Raw genomic sequence first — 18,048 nt, 5'->3', positions numbered from 1 at the left:
TTCAATGATCTCTAATGGTGCACGGACGGCAATGCTAGCGATGTGCCTATTTCACTCAATGTCATCACACATCTCTCAACTGGTGAGTGGTGGGTATCTAAAAACAGGGTCGAATTTTCCGGCGAACTCACAGTAGTAATGGTCTATATAAAGGAGAGATATTCACGCTTCATATTAGAAAAGGAATTTAGGTGCCATGCTCCAAAATGGAATCGGATGAGATGTGGCATGATACCCTGCCAACTTGCACCAAGCGAATTGATTTAGTGTAATAACTATTTGCTTCGTGCCCGTATATCATAACTCAATAAATTAGTTACAATACTAAATAATCAAAGGAAAGTAAATGATATTTGAGTTTAAGCACGTCAATGCATAATTCAAGATGTGATGTATTTGGTGCTTACGATAATATCAATGGAAAAAGAGGAATAGGGGATGTTTTCAGAAACCATACAGGCAGCTGAAACTTGGTTTCTCCAAACATCTTACCTTTACTTCTATTGTCCAAGCAAAACTGCTCGCTTTATTGCATGGATTGCAACTGGCTTAGGACTTTCTTTGCAAATTGAATCTGATTCACATGTGGTATGCTCTACAATGGAGTACATGATAAATACGCATATGTTCTTGCTAAATGCAGGTCTATACTGGATGATCTTGGAGGGCTACCCGTGCAGCACATTTTCAGAATATCCAACACTGTGATCGATATTTTAGCTAAATAAATATTATATCCTATTATGTTTTATATTAATGACCCTTCAAATCAAATATGGAGGAAAAGGGTCACATTTTATAACGGCTAGCTAATGTATATAATATGTTTTCTCAATAAAAAGACAAACTGAACACATTTCTCGTCTTTAATTTGTTGCCAACAATTTCCATGGACCATCATCATTTTTCTTGCACAAAACATTCAAACTATAAGGTTATAAAAACTGATTTAAGTTATATATTTAAAAATTTAGCAATATAGTTTAAGTGGGACAATGCATAAAGATTAAAACAAATTAATACAATGAAGTTGGTCAATGCAATCTATGAAAATGAGTTAATTTATTTAAGGATAAAACAGCTAGTTGTGTTATTCAATTTACAAAAACTGCCATCATCTTCATATGGAGAAGCTACCAAGAAAATTAGCTTCCACATGGTGAGTTTCATTCCTTACCATAATTAGCAGGGAATATAATTCATGAAAGAATAGATATGGCTGAAATATTGTTCTTTTATTTGAAATAAAAAACAAGTGAATACAAGGCATGAAGTCTACTATATACATTTATATGTCATAGCCAAACTTTCAGCCTATAGCCCTACTTCTTGTTCCCACACTTCATTTGAACAGCCAAAGTCTTGAAGATGTTAGGGCATGGGTCCTTGCTCGGCTCGTCGTAAGCTTCTCTCTCAATTGGGATTGTGCATGTGTTTTTCCCCAAGCAATTTTGTTCTGCAATTTTGATACTGTTGGCAGAAGTGCAATTTCCATCGAACAAGTTTCCACAGGCACCATCTGGATTACCATAGCTAGCAAACTCAACTTTTTCGATGATTTTGTTGTCTGGGCAACTTAAGTGTGCTCCTGACTTGAGATCTTCCACAACTGCGACAAAGTCAGTACCAGATCTTTCCCATGATTTGACATGAGGAGGATGGTATTCAGTGATGATACTGCAGATTGTGTCTCTGTTTACTGTTTGGACTTCAATGCTTTCTGGGTGACCACCGGTTTCCTCAAAGATGACTAGGAGATTGTTGGTTGGCTTCAAGAAAGCTCTTGGAATGTGGTACCTGAAATATCACACGTAAAATATGTTACACTTTCATATTTCAGACTGTTTAGGGACTTTTTAAAAATTTATGTGGTGTTTTCATTGATATACTTACTCGAATTGAGTGGGCTGTCCAAGAGGGGAGAGGAAAGATGACCAGTAACGACCAAGGCTTTTACCGTTCACCCACATCATACCCTTTTGCATTTTGTCCATTTTCAAGGCCACTGGGTTGTTGCCTTCAGGGGCATCGAAGTAAGTCTGCGGTCCAAGAAGAATTTAAGTTATATACATCGATAGTATAGAATTGTTTTATATATGATTTAATAAGGAAACATTTCTGCGCTTATACCTTGTACCAAGTAACAGCTCCTTTGGGAGGACCAGTTAATGGAGTCCACTTTACTTTCTTTGCACCCTCTTCAGTAAACAGTTCTTGTTTTTCTCCAAATACACCTACCTGTTAAATGACCAACAAATCATTTTGGTTATCAGTTAGTTGACCATATATCTTTTGAAGGTTGAGAAAGATCAAATATAATTGAATATAATTATGTGTTCTGTATGTGTACCTCATGTCCCCAGTTGTTTAGGGTTACATCAAGAGTTCCAGCCATCAAACCTTGAATTGTTATACCTCTGGGTCCAGCAAACCTTTTCTCCATGTAGGCTCCACTATTCTGTATTTGTAGATAACAAGTTAAATTGTCTTGATGGTAATAGTAATTTCTTATATTTGTACTTAATGTGCAAAATGAAGGTATTGGTCAGAAAGAAGAGAGTACCGGAAAGCCAACGGTCTCAGCCAGAATTGAGATGGTGTTAGTTCCGGGTTTCAAGATGATAGGCTTTTGGAAGACAAAGCTCTTCTCAATGTTGTTACCATGTCCAAACCCTGAAATGTAATACCAACAATTGTTAAGTAAACAAATTTTACATTAGCAGTGCAATTTAACAGGCTATAACCATTAATGTACATACCAACATATTCGCCATTAACAAAGGCAACCAATGCATGACCCATACTTGCGATTTGCAGGACGGGGAGGATGTCAGGCCTCATGGGCAAGTCATGGCGATCGAAGGTGAGACTATTATGTAACAATTCCAGCATTAGCGTAAACTCAATTTGATCAATCAAGATAAAAAAAGACAATGAAAAATGTTAATAGTAATTACCTTGTACTGTACCAAGCATAATCTGAGGTATCCTTTGTCAAACTATAGAGTTCCAAAGGTTCCCTGTTCTTAAGTGCCAAGTCATTGATGGTCGGGACTTTTTCTTGGTACATTTCCCATTTAAGATTCTTTGCTTTCTCTGATGCCACGAAGTTCCTTGAATTGTGTTGGGAGACAATCTGTTTTCCATAACAGAAAACATTGGATTTTCAGTGTCCATTTCAAATAATTGAAATCTTCTACATTTTTTTCTATGTAACAAAATTTACCGTTTGAGTGTTGTAGACAACGGTCTTGCAGTCGGGAAGAATGCTAACGGATTTCTCAGGTAGGTAATATTCTTTACCCCTGAACTTGATGGTGGCTGGGTTAGTTGTATGGTTGTTGGTTAAAAAGGCAGCACAATCACTTCCTGGCTTCTCATAAACTGTAATCTGTGAAATAGTAATGTTTAAGATGTATAAGTTTTCTATCAATTTTGTCTAGGGTCAACTAATACAATACAATTTCGTTATATTACCTCAAGGTCTTGGTTGATTGTTTGTACAGTGGGAGTTCCCCAAAGGAGAGCCCTTCTTGATAGCCTCAAAGCCCTGTGCAAATCCCTCAAGTGACTCCATTTTGGTTCCCTATACAAACCTGAAAAGATATACAAATATCTCTTAAGTTAAAACATTTTGCATGGGAATGAGTTGTTTTGTAATATTTTTTACACTGTTAGTGCATAAAATTTAAGGGCAGCATGCACTAACCAAACTCATCAAGGGGAGCTTCATCATAGTAACGAGTTGTCACGAAAGATGAGCCTGTTCTTCCAAAGTTGGTTCCACCATAGTACTGGGAAACAAGAGTGAAACTAATTTAGATATGACTAATTAAGGTTTATGAGAAAATAATCAAATCAAAAGACTACTATATACCATGTAATAGTTTGTAAGAGTTCCGTTCTTTGCGAAGAAACGGGCTACAGAAAATGCAATATCTTCTGCTGCTCTTTGTGATGGTGGGTCTCCGAATGTCCTATATCTGCAAATCATTTTTATCCAAATGTTAGAACTTAAACATAAAATTACCAATCTCTTAAACATTAGAGAAAAGATCTATATACTTACTGGGCGGTCCAATTTTCAGTCCATAGAGAAGGTTTGTTGGGACCATTGGGGCCGGTGAAAGTATCTGCACAGTGCCTTCCATTGCATGTGTTGATCTGGGAAAATTGAAAAGAGAGTTATGTATGTTTTTCACATTTTAACTAATTATTATTTGAAGAAGAGATCGATAAACTTACGATTTGTGGAGGGGCATCCTTTTGCTTACACATGATCCAAGGGACTCCATCGTATAATGAAGTAGCCATATTGGCAGCCCATTCGACGTATTTCTTACCATTGTCTCTGTAAGCTAGTTGAACATTGTTGTACTCATTTTCGATTTGAGCCATGATGATGGGGCCTCCTTGGGGTGCAAACAACTTCTCCTTTTTCATCAAATCAATCACCATTTCTGAGTACTTTTTCATGTGGTGCTGCAAACAAAAACACAAAACAATTAAGAACCAGTCTGCATCTGTATTAATTTAAGAGAATTATCTACGTTTTCGCCTTAATACGTACGATGAATGGTTCGTTGTAAGAACGGAATGTGATGTTTGGGACCTCCCTTAGCCAGTATGGGAATCCTCTGTTCCATGAACAATAAGCCATTATTAAGCAACATTATATTAACGGATGAACAAAATTATGTAGAATTTTAATGGATTTATATATACCCTTGATTCCATTCAGCCTCGATGTATGGTCCAATCCTGAGGGTGACATACAAGCCCTGCTCACCAATTTCCTTGATGAACTTGACCACATCATTGTTTCCTTCAAAGTTGAGCTGCAAATTCATAGACAACCATTATAATTCGTAATATTTATGACAACAATGATCTTTTAACACATGCATGATAGAAATATTCAAGATTCAAACATAATGTGTTATGTGTACATCTTAATATACACATATATTTTCACATTTATGTTAATTACCTGGCCTTGAACGGGCTCGTGTAGATTCCAGAAGACATAAGTCTGGATAAGGTTTAAACCTCCTTCCTTAGCTTTCCTTATGATGTCAGGCCACATCTGAAAGAACAGTCGATAGGTTCAGGATAAGCGTGATCATACACTATAGGTATACATTATACATATTTTTTTTAATTAATTCGCACGGTGGATATTGGAGTTACCTCAGGGGGCATACGAGGATAATGAATGGAACCAGAAAAGAGCAATTCCCTTTCCCCATTAACGATCATTGAACGAGCATCATAGGTAACCCCCTTAGTTTTTTCTCCGAATGCACAAGAAACCACCAACGAGAGGATGACCAACGACAGTAACCGACTTGATATAGCCATATTTTTTCTTTTTTTCTTTTTCTTTTTTACTATGCAAATTGAGTGCAATGCAAGGACAAGAAGTAGAAGAAGACAGGGAGCTAAACGGCACCTCTTCCTTTTGTGGAGGAGGCACCAAGTTATCAAGCTGTCTTGATTCTCTTGGAATGATCATTTATTGATCCAATTTATAATGATGATAGCAGAGATACATATAAGGCTTGGAGAAATTCATGGACTTTCATGGCCTGTTTTCTTCCTTTCTGTTGCTATTTTGTTAGTAGTTTCTAACTACCATTGATGAATGGTTATAATTAAACGGAAAACTTATTCTTAGGAGTCATTGGAGAATTGTTCAACCCCTCATTTTCTCCTTATTTTTGTTCCTCCTCTATTATCTTATTTTGTTTGAAACAGAAGCACATTAAAATAGTTGGTTTTTCCTTTTTCTATTTGCTCTCATATTTGTTCAATCACACATATAATATCTTGTGGAAACTTGTATCTACTTGGGCAATATATATCATACAATAATATGTGCTCTGTCAAGGTAATTTGGAAATTCCTAATGACATAATAAACTTGTAACGAAGATATGAGTTAGTTTCTCATACGGTCACTCAATTAACAGTTTATCTCAGAAAGTCACTTAACTTTATTTTGTAACACAAAAGTCACTCAACTAATGATAATTATCTCAGAAAGTCACTTAACTAATGATAATTATCTCGGGAAGTCACTAAACTTTATTTTGTAACAGAAAATTCGTTCAACTATTGTCATTTCACCTACAAAACACTCAATCAATTTAGTCAACTTTAAGAACCAGTCTCAGAAAAATAGTCTGGAGCTTGGAGATTTTGTGAAAACGATGTACTTGAATAGATGTTAATTTTTAATAAAAAAGAAAGATGAAACCGACTCTAAAGATTCATGTAAGGATAAAATTAATCAATTTATGAAATAATTATTATAAAAAAACTAATCAATACTTTTGGCAATGAAACCATCATAATTAAATCATCGTACTTTATATAACTTTAATTTTAATTCATGAAAATAGTGAAAAAATTTATTCAATAAAAGCTAATACACTGGAGGCCCACAATAATAAACACAGACACAACTTTGTGGTTCGAGACCAGCACAAACTCCAGTGAAACTATCTTTGCCATGAATCTTATTGCATTCATCCAAACAGCTTTGAGCGTCACACTGATTTCGATGTAATATTGCGCTGCATTTCTTTCTTTTCTTAGCTTGAGCATCAACTAACACACCTGCATATTACACACATATTTTAAAAATTAAATTGGCTCTTTCCAAAGGCTAAAAGAATAACAAAACATACTTATATTATTATAAGATGTTCCCTTCTATATGCACTCAAAGATGTAGCTAGCAATTGACCTACTATATCAATAAAAAAATTGAGATCCTAATTAGGACCTTAACTTTGCTCCGTAAACATTGCCGTATTAGTAATAGGCGACAATTATATAATTTTTCTTGATTGAAGATACTTTAATTGCTTTTCCAAATAACCCTTGAAGTATTTCACCGGTTAAGAATATAACGATATTAATATATGATGCTCTTGCAATATAGATTTTCTCTATACTTTGACATAGGGGTGTACAAAGAAAATTGACAAACTACACCAAACTGATAAATCGAGAAAAAAACCCGACTCGTGGTTTGGTGTTGGAAAAAAAAAAATCGACCATAATTGATTTGGTTTGGTTTTAGCTAAAAATAAAAATAAAAAATCAAACCGAACCAAACCAACCCGATATTACATGTATTCAATTTTTAAAATATTTTATACATAAAAATATTTATTTCTATGTAATTTATAAATATTTCTTAAAGTTTTTCATAGTTTTTTAGTATTTTTTATCATATTATTTCAAGCTTGAACTTAGAATTTTGAATGTCAATAAGTTTTATATCCCATGAATGTTAGTAACTCAAATAAAGTCCAACCAAAACCAGCTCAACACTAACGCTAACAAAAGAATTTCAATTCTAACACTAGGAATGACAATAGTGTTATGGATATCTATTCTCTAGTTTTTGCATAATTAGTTTAGAGAGCCAAAATACATAAACTTAATTTTTTTTTTCTTTGTCATGTAATTAATACTTATTAGCCGTATGACTTAGTATTCTTAGATTATGGTCATTTTCTTTATGGCTTATTAATTAACAATAATTATTTTAACCAGTTTTATAATTTTTTTTGTTGAATATTTTAATACAATGTCATCAATATCTCACATTTTGTGTTATTTTTTAAGAAACACCTTGATTATATAGTTGTATCTTACTAGGACTAAAGAATATTTGAGGTAAAAGTTATATGTTTTGTATGAAAATTTTTCCGGAAAAAATCCCGAAAAACCCGAGAAAAATCGAGGTTTAAAAACCCGAGTTTTGTTGATTTGGTTTGGTTTATAAATTTAAAAACCTGAGGCAATTGATTTGGTTTGGTATTTAAAAAATCCGAACCACCCCTACTTTGACATATTACCCAAACATTTTGATCAGCAGATACGTAGAAAAAATAACTAAAAGAGAAGAGGAAAAAACTACAAAGATAGAAGAAATAGAGTGAAAATTGATAAAAGTTTAGATGGTACATATACTTATCAATACTAACCTGACAATAGAAAAACAAGCAAACAAAGATGGAGGAAAGAAAGCTTAGCCATGGTGAAATAGCTAAATAATGTGTATGTAACTCTTCTTCAAATTCACAAATTTTCAAGCCAAACTATAGCTATATAAATAGATGGCAGAGTTGATTTTATGAATATTTTTCCATAAAAATGTCTCCTTGGATTATATAATAATTTTATGAACTTTTTTCCATAAAAAGTACTTCCTTTTTTAGCATTATAAATTATATGAATTTTTTTTCCACAAAAGTTCTTCCTCGTTTATCTTCTTTGCCTTTTATTCAGAGCATGATCTGTATTTCTAGTAATTATAAAATCTAAATGATTCATCCAAAAAGAGTAGAATCGTAAATTCTCCCATGCTTATTAGATTTCCTTTTTAAAGCATTTTTCCTTTCAGTTTGTGAGAACTTCAAATTCTATGAACCTTTTCTTTCGGTAATTACTGACCTTTAATTGTTCAGGATTCATCTCCAAATTGCGTCGCAAATTTTGAGTTTTCTATTCGTATGACCATTTGAAAAAAAAGAAAAAAAAATCATATGACCATCATGTTCTCAGAATTGACAAGTATTCTATTGTGAGATTGTACATAAATAAAAAAGAATCAAATTTTTTTTTGGTAAACACTTACCTGCAGGGCCGGCTCAATACACAAGCCACTAATGGCAAGTGTTTTAGTCCCTTAAATTTTGGGGTCATTTTTCAATAGTTACTCACATGAAAATTAGGTGTACAGATTTTTTTTCTTAAAAATTATTGAATTAATCTAGAAAATAGCTCGTAGTAGTAGTCTCCTATGCTCAGCAAACTATTCCAAGAAACAACCGTCCCAAGTTTAAACAATATTCAATAAGTTTGAGTTTAACTACCAAGTTAGCTGAAATAGGACCATCCTTCATTATTTTGAGCTTGCACTAATTTCTTTTTACTTTATAAGTATACCTTTCACACATGTTTAAAAAACAATATTTATGTGATTTAATTTTTTTTTATTACTAATTGACATAGGATGCACGTGGGGCGCACGGGATGCACGTGTGGTGCACGAAATGCACGCGCGGCGCACGAGAAGCACGCGTGGCGCACACAGAAGTTAGTTTAATTGAATATAGTTGAGACCTCTTATTAAGATTTGGCTTCAGGCCACCAATTTCATTGTGTCACGACCCAACCCCGTAGGCCGTGACTAGCGCCCGAGCTGGGCACCCATACGCGCTCATTAACCAGATTCGAGATACAAACAACTCATACCTATATAAATATCGACGTGGCTCCAAACCGACGCATACAAACATATATACTACACGTAGTTCGAGACAAGGTGTCAGTAATATACATAACATATCAAAGCATACATACACGCAGCCGATAAGGCTGCCACGGCGGATGGGCCGCCCAAACACAACTCACACGACTCATCCGAACAAAATGACGCATAACCCACATCTGTGTTACGTACCTCTAAAATGCAACGTAATCATATGACGGGACGAGGCCCCGCCCCCCCGAATACACAAATACATATACAACGGGAGAATATATACCAAAATGTAGGCTCGGAATAAAGGGAGCGCTCCCGAACGCAGAATAGGTGTCCCTAGATCGGCGGATCACCGAACCGTGCGTCGTACCGCGGCATGAAACGCGACCCCAGAAGAAAGGGGTCGGTACGGAATATGTGCGAGTATGCAAGCGGAAGTGCGAAAACGAAGTCATAACCGAAGTCGAAGTACCGAAAGTGAGCATATTAACCGAGATACCAAAATGCATCACATGCAAATCATACAACGAAACGTACGAAGACAAATGTAATAATCGAATGCCAAAATGCTTACCGTACACATCATAACATCACAACTTATCCTATGAACTGACATTAACCGAATGCCGAGGAACGTACTGCCCGATCCATAAATAATATAATAATGCCGAGGAACGTACGGCCCGATCCATATAAAATAATAATGCCGAGGAACGTACGGCCCGATCCATATATAATATAATAATGCGAGGAACGTACGGCCCGATCCATATATATATAATAATCGTATGCATACGCACCGACCCTACAGTGAGGGACTCGGTAAATAAAATCATATCGTCATATTATCACATATCATATCACATATCATCATGTCATCATATTTCATATCATATATCGCATGCGGTCCGTACTAGGACCCGGGACGAAACGTGGTCGCCACTCCATCCGGGCGCCACAAACACATCATACTTCGAATATTGTATACCTCCGAACACATCATACTCCGTATCACATCATATATCATATCACATCATACTGAAAACACATCATACTTCGGAATATAGCATAGTGCGCACGATAACATAATGCCCGGGACTCGGTGAAGGAATTAACAATAACGTGCACGAGCAGAATCGTGGGAATTACATACAATGCAAAACACTTACAAAGGCCCAATAGGATGATCAAAATGAATACTTGTAGTTCAAATCGAAACAATAGTCAAATCGTTTTCTTCTGAATATCACTCGGGAACATATCAAACCGAACTTCAGAAACCATATTCAAGTATCAAAATCACATGCATAAAAATTCTCATTTTAGACTCAACAGATAAATAAGTAGTCATACTCGGGGGTCGGGAAGATAGTCATATTAAATTCTTTCAAAAATAGATCGTTAGAACCAAACATAGAAAAGTCGCGGGACCCCCGGACGAGCGTCCACCCACTCCGGGCCCGCCTATGAAATTAAAGTCATTATACTTTATAGGGACTTCTACGAACGTTTCATAGCAATCCGAGACCATATGTGAAAGTTACGGCCGTTCGTAGTTTCGGAATCGTAAAGAACAAAACTTTTTTCGAAAACAAACTTTTATGCAACTTTTTAAATTTAGTCATACAACAGACATAAGGACCATAACTTGACTACATTAAGAATACGAATATCAAGAAACAAATAAGAACCGTTTACGAGCTCATCAAAGCAGTCCGGTTTTGTCTGTGAAAGTTACGAACATTTATAAACATAAGATCCTTTCGGAACAAACCGTGTACATAGCATTTCGAATCCAACCGTATCAAAGACATACGGTCCATAGCTTGACCACATTAAGGGTGCCAACATCAAGAAGCAAATACGAATTATAAACATGCTCGGATTTTTAAGAATAGAATTACCCCCAAGGCTCATAACATATCACAACTTACTTGCGTCTAGGACATGCCAAAAAAAAGAAGGATAAGCTTCACATACCTCGTCCGCCCTCGAAGCTAGTCCAAACTCAAACTTCGGGCTCCCTAAGATCTCAAATACGTCATAATATTCCAAACATTAGCTAAAGGTATTTAGGACCCGATTCCAAACGAATATCAAATTCTACGAAATTTGGGCAGCACTTCCCCTGTAAATACACCAACCCCCAGAATTCAACTCGGCCAAATCAACAACCACAATACCGACAACCAAACTAGCAACATCAATAATCAATTCAAAATGCATCCTAACATTAAATACTCTTTCAACATAATCCAACAACATTCACTATATTCAATCCAACGGCTTACCTTCAAGCCAACATCAATGCTTATACATTCAAATACTAGTCCGAACTCATACCAACAACATTCAAGAACATTGTAACCAATTCACACAATATTTCAACCTTCCCAAATACCACTCCAATCCACCCGAAAACTGCCCCAACCCGAGAACAACATCCATGATACATTCCTAACTTCCGAATCATGATTTGCACCAACAATTCACATTTTAACAATGTCATTCTCATAAATATACGGTTTACATCAAATGCACAATGACCTCAAAATCAGCCCGCAACACTTACAATATCAATTTGAGTCATTAAACTCTTATCGTCAACATAGAATCTATAACGACAACAATCAAAATACTAATTAACATTAATTCATTTCTTGTCACACAAATGGCCTATATTTGGCCAACACCTCCCACATATGTTGATGATTCTCATTCTTTTTCTCCACTCTACAACAATCACAACATGCTAACTAGACTTTAATTCATTACTTCAATGCAACACAACAACACACACACACGGCCACACACACCATGCACACGGCTCCACTCTACATGCAATATTTCCATGAATTTCATCCATTTTCATCTACTACAACATGCACACATCATTCATAACACATAAAACAAGATTAAATCTTACCTTTCTTCTTCAACTTCTCAACTAGGCTAGGGTTAGCTAGGATGAAAACTAGAGGTTTGTTGACCCAAACAACACTTTCACGTTGATGAGGACCCTTCATTTAGTAGGTTTGATAGGAAGAATTAATTTTTTGGATGGTTAAATCTTGGTCTTGAAAATGGGAGCCTTGGTTTAATGTGTGTGGTGTTGTTCTTCAAGTTCTCTCTCTTTTTTTCTAAGTGTAAAATGGAAAGATGAACACTTAGTCATCTTTTAAGCTCCTAGATGAATCATCCAAGTGTCCATGGCCCACATGGGTTGGACCAAATTAAATTTACACAAAATGGGTGGGCACCACTCCAAGTCCACACGGCCAACATGGCCAAAATTCAATAATTTTCCAACTTTTCAATATTCTACTTTTAGTCCCAAATTTCCCAAATGTTCCACGCCAACCAATTCATGAACACATTATGTCTCAAAACAAAACCGAAGGTCAAAAATCCCGACTTCGTATCTCGGAATGGATTTATCCCTAACTTATCATAGTTAACCCGGATTGTCCCAATGTACGAAATACAGGATATAACACATTGAGTCGTCCCTGTTTACATGCAATGGGTATTTACACCAAATCATATCAAACTATCATGGTTAAATGATCAATGAAGTAAAAATTCATGATAAAGAACCACAGTTAAGTGAGAAAAATGTATGTATAAATAAATGTAATGCATCTATTACTTTAGTGCAACATCTGATGCGAGTAAATTTTTACCCTTTTTTTGTATAATGAGAGCTTTAGAAGCTATCGTCTCAATTGAGAAACATAATTAATGTTCTTTTATTAAAAAAATTGTAAGGTAATTCCTTTCACCTTCCTTGCCTCTTTAATTTTTTCATAAAGAATAATTTATTGTAAATAATAATAATACAATATTTATTATTCCTGGTATTTAGAGGTAAAAGTTGTTCGTAAATAATATTTACTTGTTATAATATATTCAGTATATAGAGACTTTGGTTTCACGTAAGTCCTCTTCCCTTCCGTTCCTAATGAAATATTGCGCATAACTAAATTTAATTATTGTAAACAACCCGTTTGACTTAGCTGATTTAAAGTAGCTGATAAGCATTATGTGTTGATAAGCATTTTTAAGTACTGAAGCTGATTTAATAGATAAGCAGTTACGTGTTTCGATAAAAGTGCTGAAAATTGTAATAAGCAGCTGAAAAAGTGCTGATAAGCAGATTTTCTATTAAAATGACTAACTGTCCTTAAAGTTGTTTACACTAATAAAAAAGTGATTTTCACATGATTTTCAATTTCAGGTTGATTCAAATATAAAATCATTTATGTCTCATTATCTTTAATATAGAATTTAGATTATCTTTATATATATATCATTTTTACGATAATTTAAAAGATAATCAAAACCTATGATATAACAAATAATAATTTGAATCGTGCAAAACATACTTAAAATGTACTAAATATTAGTATAGAATAAACAAATGCCTAATGAAATTTTGGTTGTTGCTAATTTATTAAAACATTCAACTATAATAAACTTTCTCAGCAATCAGATAACGAAATTGGTTAGGGGTTTTATTTCAGCAAGGGTATTTGAGATATTGCAAAATTATACTAGGGATTGAATAGAAAAATCTTTGGTCAAACTAAAGTGTTTATAAGTTGAAAAACAATAAGTTAGGGATGACCAACTTATGGCTTATGGCTGATTTTGGTTTATAAGCACTTTTATTTTTTATCAAACACGTAGATAAGACGAAAAATGCTTATAAGCTGGTTTGACCAGCTTATAAGCTTAACCTAACACCCTCAATATTTATTGTTTAGAGAAATCGTTCAATTTTTAAAGTAAACATAAAATGAGAAAATACAAATGCTACTCTCCATGTACTGCGGTAAAAATTTGTACAAATACGATATTAATTATTTTGAATAATAATTTCAGAGACCTCTCTACCCCTCTGTTTGGATGGTTGTTTCTCGTGGTTCATTAATGTACAGTATGGTATGGTACAGTATGGTGTTGTATTGTATTGTACTGTATTAATGAACACAATGTTTGGATAGACTGTATCGTTTGTTGTGGTTTAATAACATTTGTATTGTTTTGGTTTGACGCATATGGTACTGTATAATAACTTGTAAGTTTACTAAACTACCCTTAGCTCTTAATTAGAAATTAATTTATATATATTAATAAAACTCAGGTAAATAATAAAAGAGGAACTTTAAAAAATTAGTAGGTAGTAGGTGAGGGGTGGTGGAGGGGTAGGTGGTGTGAGGTGGGTGGTTATGGGATGGGAGTGGGTGGTAGGGTGGGGGTGGGGTTAGGTGATGGTGAGGGGTAGTGGGTGGAGGGGTGGGTGGTGTGAGGTGCGAGGTGTGGGATGAGGGTGGGGGTGAATTGTTGTGGGGTGGGGTTGGGGGTGGTGAGGCGTAGTGGGGGTGGTTGGGGTGGTAGGGTGGGTGGCAAAGGAGTGGGGTAGTTGGGCGTGGGGGTGGGTGGTAGGACGGGGTTGGGGTAAGTGGCGAGGGGTGGGGGTGAGTGGTAGCGTGGGGGTGGGGTGGATGGTGGAGGGTGGGGTATAATGGAGAAATGAAATATGTAACCACGGAAAAACCACCAAATCTGTGGTTTAAAAAATTGGGACTTTTCATGGTTATATAACCATAGAATGAACAACGGATTTACAACACCATACCACATAATTTTAAAAACAATGGAAACAAACATGGTTTCATAGAAAACCATACATTAATGAACCATGGGAAACCACCATCCAAACAGGGGGTACAGGTCTCGCTTCGTAACACTAATCAACCTTGTCGTTTACTATTTTATGCTTACCTCCCTTATTTTGGCTTTTTTCGAAACAATTCTCTCAATCTATTTTCATTAATGAAAAAATAATTATAGTACGAATCATTTTTCCTTTTTTAATATTAAACTTTTAGCATTGATTATTTTTATGAATATTTTCTTTAACAAATTCACAGAGGGTTTATCGAAAATAACTTCTCTAACCCCCCCCCCCCCCCCCCCCCCTTTCCAAAAAAAAAAAAAAAAAAAAAAACAAAGTTAAGGTCTGTGTACACCTCAACCTCTCTAGACCCCACTTGTGAGATACAGTGGGTATGTTGTTGATGTTGTTTCCTTTAACAATTTTTTTTCTCAATAAAAACCTAATTCCCTATGAAACCATCATAATTAAATGAGAACAACATCGTACTTAACATAACTTTAATTTTAATTCATGAAAATAGTGAAAAGATTTATTCAATAAAAGCTAATACACTGGAGGCCCACAATAATAAACACAGACACAACTTTGTGGTTCGAGACCAGCACAAACTCCAGTGAAACTATCTTTGCCATGAATCTTATTGCATTCATCCAAACAGCTTTGAGCGTCACACTGATTTCGATGTAATATTGCGCTGCATCTCTTTCTTTTCTTGGCTTGAGCATCAACTAATACACCTGCAAATTACACACATATTTTAAAACTTAAAATTGCCTCCTTCCAAAGGCTAAAAGAATAACAAAACATACTTATATTATTAAAAGATCTTCCTTTCTATATGCACTCAAAGATGTAGCTAGTAATTGACCGACGATATTAGTTAAAAAAAAAAAAACTTGAGATCCTATTAGGACCTTAACTTCGTTCGGTACGTAGGAATTGTCATATTACTAATAGGCACCAATTACATACATATTCTTGATCGAAGATATTTTAATGGCATTTCTAAATAGCCCATTAAGTATTTCAAATACTAGGAATATAACGATATTAATATATTATGCTCTTGAAGTATAGGTTTCTCTATACTTTGACACGTTACACAAACATTTTAATCAGCAGACACGTAGGAAAGAAAAAAAAAAGGAGCAAATAAACCGCAAGCATAGGCAGAAATAGGGAATGAAAACTGATAAAAGTGTAAATGCTACAAAAATTTATCAATACTGACCTGACAACAGAAAAACAATCAAACAAAGATGGAGGAAAGAAAACTTAGCCATGGTAAAATAGCTAATTAATATTTATGTAACTCTTTTTCAGATTCACAAGTTTTCAAGCCAACATGTAGCTATATAAATAGGTGGCAGAGTCGATTGTATATATTTCCAAAAAAGTGTCTCCTTGTATTAACGAATAAATATTGATTTTTTTTCCATAAACAGTACGTATTTCCTTTTCAGTATAATATATTGTATGATTTTTTCCCCATAAAAATTCTTCCTCCGATAACCTTCTTTCCTTTTATTCGGACCATCTGCCTTTGCAGTAATTATAGAATTTAAATAATTGATCCAAAAAAGGTAGAATCATATTTCTTCCATTCTTATCAGATTTCCTTTTTAAATTAATTTCCCTTTCATTGTGTGAACATTCAATTCTATAAATTTTCTTTTTTGGTAACTATTGTCCTTTAATTGTTCAGAATACATTTCCAAGTTCCTTTGCAAGTTTTGAGTATATTATTCTTTTGACCATCACGTTATCCGAATTAACAAGTAATTTATTACGTAAATAGATGTCAGAGTTAATTTTTACGAATAAATTGCAATTTGCACCATATATTATATTTTTAATGAGTTGCACCCTAATCCATTTAGTTTTTTGTTGAACCATAAAAACTTTCTTTTCTCAACTACTTATGAGGGCAAAATAGGAAGTAAATATAAGAAAAAACAAAACAATGACTTAAATCAAAAGCAAAAGCAGAATAATAAAAAGTTGCTAGTGTTTTCCAGTGAAAACGGATAACCAGTTAGAGATTTGTATTTCAAGGGTTTAAGACAAGTGGGTCGAATCTAATCCCGGAAACTCTCCTTTTGGGGTTAGTATTCGTGATTACAAGAGTTAGATTGAAAGAACCGAGCTTAAGACATGATAAAATCAAGCAAGATAAATATGTGTTCCGAGATAATCAGTGTGCCCGGATGTACGTTTCTTGAGAGAAAAAATAAGAGATAGGTTGCAAGCGATGAGATTAAGATGTCTTAGCTTACATGATAAGCTACCTATATAGAAACCAAAACAAGACATTTTCAACCCTAACGTACGGGTGATGTGACATGAGGTTGCCCCCAACGTTAGTATTAGTCAGTGGCTCTCTGATCTAGAATAGCGGATGTGACTGGAGTTGGTGAAAATGGGTTACAGCTGTGAGGGTTCCACCCGTTCTCCTTGAGCCCCCGGTCTCGTACGCGACCCCGGGCCGATTTTGGGCCTAATACAGATAATCCCCCATTTTTCGGGGTTACCTTAATCGTGAACCCGGGAAATGGAAGAGCCCATTACTTCTAACCTTCGCGTGGGGAATTCCTCGAATCGTCGCGGCTTATCTTGTCAGGATTTTGAATTTAATGCACCTCTTCTCTCATTTGGTGCGTCGTTTCCCCTAGCACATATTCTTTTCCTATCAGATGCTATTGGCGACATGTTCCATTTTCAGCCTAGCCTTTTTGTGGAAGATTGCGCCTTCACAATGATGGCGGAACCCTTCTTTCGAGATATGACTTAACACACCCCAAAAAACATCCCCCCCACTTAGGGTCGCCCTGCTTACTCTTTTAACTTTATAAATACCTGCAACTCTCCTCTAAATAATCACTTCCCTTTCGAACTTATCTTTTTTCAGAGAAACCTCTTACAATCTTTCTTCGAGGCCACCATCAGTAAACCTTAATCATATTCTTAACCCTTTTTTACCATGTCTTCCCACTCATCTATCGCTGGTGGCGCCACCACTCAATCCCAGGCGGCCGAAAATAGTGATTCTGAGGTCTCAGTTCAACAAGTTCAGATCGACC

At 35.3% G+C, this 18,048-nt stretch overlaps 1 protein-coding gene across 1 annotated transcript; it reads right to left on the bottom strand.

Annotated features, from left to right (window-relative positions):
- Positions 1–1,216: 1,216 nt before the first annotated feature.
- On the bottom strand, positions 1,217–5,511 carry LOC132049885 (beta-galactosidase 13-like). The gene is made up of 17 exons (XM_059440855.1): positions 5,191–5,511; positions 4,991–5,086; positions 4,726–4,838; positions 4,571–4,637; positions 4,246–4,482; positions 4,070–4,164; positions 3,878–3,983; positions 3,710–3,794; positions 3,478–3,596; positions 3,227–3,391; positions 2,958–3,136; positions 2,760–2,869; positions 2,564–2,673; positions 2,351–2,458; positions 2,131–2,238; positions 1,894–2,039; positions 1,217–1,797 (listed from the first exon to the last, which is right to left on the bottom strand). The coding sequence occupies exons 1-17, from the start codon at positions 5,359–5,361 to the stop codon at positions 1,323–1,325; spliced, it is 2,490 nt and encodes an 829-aa protein (XP_059296838.1). The 5' UTR covers positions 5,362–5,511; the 3' UTR covers positions 1,217–1,322.
- Between the last annotated feature and the right edge of the window lie 12,537 nt (positions 5,512–18,048).

The sequence above is a fragment of the Lycium ferocissimum genome, chromosome 3 (genome assembly GCF_029784015.1).
Source record: "Lycium ferocissimum isolate CSIRO_LF1 chromosome 3, AGI_CSIRO_Lferr_CH_V1, whole genome shotgun sequence".
In the NCBI taxonomy this organism is placed as follows: Eukaryota; Viridiplantae; Streptophyta; class Magnoliopsida; order Solanales; family Solanaceae; genus Lycium; species Lycium ferocissimum.
The sequence above is the reverse complement of the archived record's forward strand: the minus strand, read 5'-3'. Positions and strand labels throughout refer to the sequence as shown.

Bases quoted from the DNA above. Each gene is read 5' to 3' on its own strand.
- LOC132049885 (XM_059440855.1), bottom strand. From the start codon at position 5,361: ATGGCTATATCAAGTCGGTTACTGTCGTTGGTCATCCTCTCGTTGGTG. The intron at 2,674-2,759 runs GTATGTACATTA...ATTACATTTCAG, and splicing joins TGTTAATGGCGAATATGTTG to GGTTTGGACATGGTAACAAC. The intron at 2,040-2,130 runs GTATAAGCGCAG...CTTGGACCGCAG, and splicing joins GAGCTGTTACTTGGTACAAG to ACTTACTTCGATGCCCCTGA.